At 30.6% G+C, this 3,464-nt stretch overlaps 1 protein-coding gene across 1 annotated transcript in view; it reads left to right on the forward strand.

Annotated features, from left to right (window-relative positions):
* The window catches only part of LOC106463205 (NECAP-like protein CG9132), a 59,076-nt gene extending 55,634 nt beyond the window's left edge, over window positions 1–3,442 (forward strand). The window contains exon 7 of the mRNA XM_013923201.2: window positions 988–3,442. Within this exon, the coding sequence (XP_013778655.1) occupies window positions 988–1,045 (58 nt within the window). The 3' untranslated portion in view covers window positions 1,046–3,442. The remainder of the gene's footprint in view (window positions 1–987) is intronic.
* Window positions 3,443–3,464: the final 22 nt, after the last annotated feature.

Below are 3,464 nucleotides of genomic sequence, written 5' to 3' on the forward strand. Positions count from 1 at the left end.
AGATCAGTCACATTATAATCCAATGATTATAATGGAAAATGTTTTTTGTGAGTATTCTGTGGTGATTTTTGTGGTACTCATGGAGATTTCATAGGTTGAAGCTTTTTCTTAGATTTGTATTTAAGATCCTCCTTATATTTCAAAAGGAAAACACCAGGCCTTCTTAAACAATATGAAAGAAAATGTGAGGTGTATGAATGCATTAAAAATATGGTACTCTGTATTTATAGGTTATCCATTGCATGTTTCTTTTAGTTGATAAGCCCATATTCTTTACTAGATGATTAAGGTTGTAAGCCAGTCTCAGGCTTCTTGATGTATCTTTGTCTTATTCTAGTTGATAGTTGAATTCCTATGACTTCTGTACATTTTGAATCCTAAAGGATGGTGCTTGTATTCTATACATATCCTTGTGTCACATGTCAAAAACCTTCAGATTACCAAGGGTGATTTTTCTGGACTTCAAACAGTAAATCAGACTTTTATCTCTACAAGGACAGTGTCTCCGGTTCATTTATGGACCCACTCCCTCTTTTTTATTTTAGTGTTAAAATTCTAGCTGAGAGATATGCAAAAATAAGTAAGGTTATTTGAACTTCAAATATTTGGCAAGAAAATGAATTTCAAATAGTTGCTGTCTTTCAATTCAGTTTGGATGCAGGGAGTTGCTGAAATAACATAAAAAACTTATTTAAGGTGACCTGTGAATTTTTTGAAAAATTAAATGAAATAAACTATTAATGACAGGGACAGAATCAATATGAATTAGACATAAATACATTCGGGAGATGTATGAAACTGAACTTTTAACACTACAAGACTCAGTCACAAGCTGCCACCTCCTTCAATCAGTCTGTAAAATCATTAACTTCATTTTAACATCACATATAGATTTTTGTTGGATCCTTTCCACAAATGTTTTTTCAGTAGGTGTTTTACTGATTAGCATTAAAAAGGTGATTTAGTTGCTGTTTTCTTTTTCTGTAGCACTGCAAATAAACCAGATGGCAATAAAGCAGGACAAGGGAGCTGGGTGCAGTTTTAAGTTTTTCACTTCTGCACATCCACTCTATTTACATGAGAAGATAATTTCACCTCTTCCACAGAATGAGGCAGCCTATGGGAATATGCAACTGAAACACGATGAGAAGTACTGTTGTAGTGTGTATCTGGAGGGGTTAATGTTTTGTGAAATATGGCTTGACAAACTATTGATGTTTAGTTGTTTATTTTATAGGGAACTGCTGTTCTACATTTGTTTGGAGTTGTGCAAAGGATATACAATATGTGATGTATGTAGGGGACAACTGCTACATTTTTTTTGACTTGAGAGTACCAGGATACTACTTATTTTGTGACTGGATATATTTCTAGCATTTGACATAGGATAAACATCATATCAGTTGGTGGACATACAACTGTAATGTGGACAGAAGTGTATTTATTTCTTTTCTTTAAGTACAAGTCACTGTGAACTAAGTAAAATTTACTGTATTTGACTTTCCAACTTATTACAGATTAGTAAATAATTGCTGTAATTTTACAATATAACTAATGCTGTATTTGACTGAGAATTGGTTTGTACTTAGATATATGTAGAATAATTACCTGTTAGCTAAGAGACTATTATAACGTGTGTAGATGACTGATAGATTTCTGTGAAACTATCAATGTGATTTCGAGTACTACTATTCTGTGTGGTATACATATGTGGAACTATCTTCACTGTTTAGCTTGTTACTGTTGTTTGGGGTGAGATGTTCTCTATATTGGTAAGCTATATGTAATGTATATTTTTTCAGTTACTTAGTCTGCTGTACAGAGCAAAATGAAAGTTGAGCATAAATTATTTAAGCCAAATAAAAAATAAGTTTGGATGTTAATCTTGGCTGCATAACTGAATCAAAACATGTGATGATGTTTATAATTTTATGCATAAAAATCTTCCTGATAATAGTTTATCTTTTAAAAGTGAGAACTGTAATACATTCTGCATGTTATTTTTTATCTGATCATGGCCCAAGATCTTAATATAGCAGCTGTTATTTTATATAAAGTTGCTAGTACAATTTTTATTTCTTTATTGGACCATCCTTGCCTTCACTGAATTGCTTTGATAATAGTTTCAATGTAATTGTTTTACTTTAAACTGGTTTTATTTTACTTCCAAAAAGCCTTTTTTCTCATTTCTTTTTCTGGATCACATGTCATGAAATTCTCTTTTTGCTTGTTCAGATCTGAAGAAGTGATATAGAAATTTGATGAAACATAACCCAGAAAAAGAAAGATAAGAAGACTTTTCAGGAGTAAGGAAAACCAGTTTTAGACTTTAAATTTTGATGGCATGGTCTAGTTTCTGAAAAAGTTATGAACAAGTTAACAAAAGCCGTTTGTGCTACACTAATTTTCCACTCATTATGTTCAACACTGAAACTAATTTCTTCATCAGTCAGTCTAACTCACATGATTGGTTGCATCTTTTTACTCTTCATATATGATCTCTTGCTTTCTCAATGAATGTGAAAAGAACTTGCTCTTATTAGACTCCTGTACCCAAGATTTTACTCTTCATAAGTCAATTCTAAGTAACATAATGGATTAACATATATTTTGAGAAATCCCTATTTTAAGGTGCTTCATATTTAGAGATGTCCACTGAGAGATACTTCTAAGATAACCATCATATAACTTTTCTTTCCAAAAGAATATCACCCTGGTTTTTGATTCTTGTTCAGTCTTTGAACCATTTAATGTTTTATAGATTTCTTTATACAGTGAGTTTTATTTGCTTTATTATAATGTCCCTGTTTTAATTGATTCATGAAACTGTCCTTGAAATAGAAATAAAAGCTTATTGTGTGTCAGTTGAAAGTAAATTTCATGTTGTAAAGATTTGTAATAAGTTTATATCTGTAAGAAAAAGTTTTACTTACATAAGTGAAGTCCAAGATCCTATACAGCATGATTTTGATATCATTACTTATAGTAATGGATAAAGTCAATTGATTACTGAAACGTAATATATAGTTTAACTGTTTTAAACTCAAAAAATTATAAGTGAAGTTTGGGAATATGGATATTAGTTTATCTGACAGTTCATCAAAACCAACAAACAGTTTCAGTAGTAAAATAAAAAGATGTTGCTAATGCTAGAAAATTTGACATTTTTCTGACAATTATTATACTATAAACTTGTTTAAATACAGAGACCTATGAATGCTAAAAATCTCTTTAGGGCATTAATTAATATACACATTTAAGTTTGAAATTATAGAGAATAAATTCTGGTTGGTGTAGCTCACACATGCACTCATTAAAAGAAGAAAGCAAAGTACTTGCATTTTTAGGACTAATTTAAGTAAAACATAAGATAATGAGTAATAATGGTTGGAGACGGCTTCAAAAGGCTAAGAAAAAAAACTTTAATTTAAACTTTAAATAACAGCACAAATAACATGTTTTCA

The sequence above is a fragment of the Limulus polyphemus genome, unplaced genomic scaffold, assembly GCF_000517525.1.
Source record: "Limulus polyphemus unplaced genomic scaffold, Limulus_polyphemus-2.1.2 Scaffold1347, whole genome shotgun sequence".
NCBI lineage: Eukaryota > Metazoa > Arthropoda > Merostomata > Xiphosura > Limulidae > Limulus > Limulus polyphemus.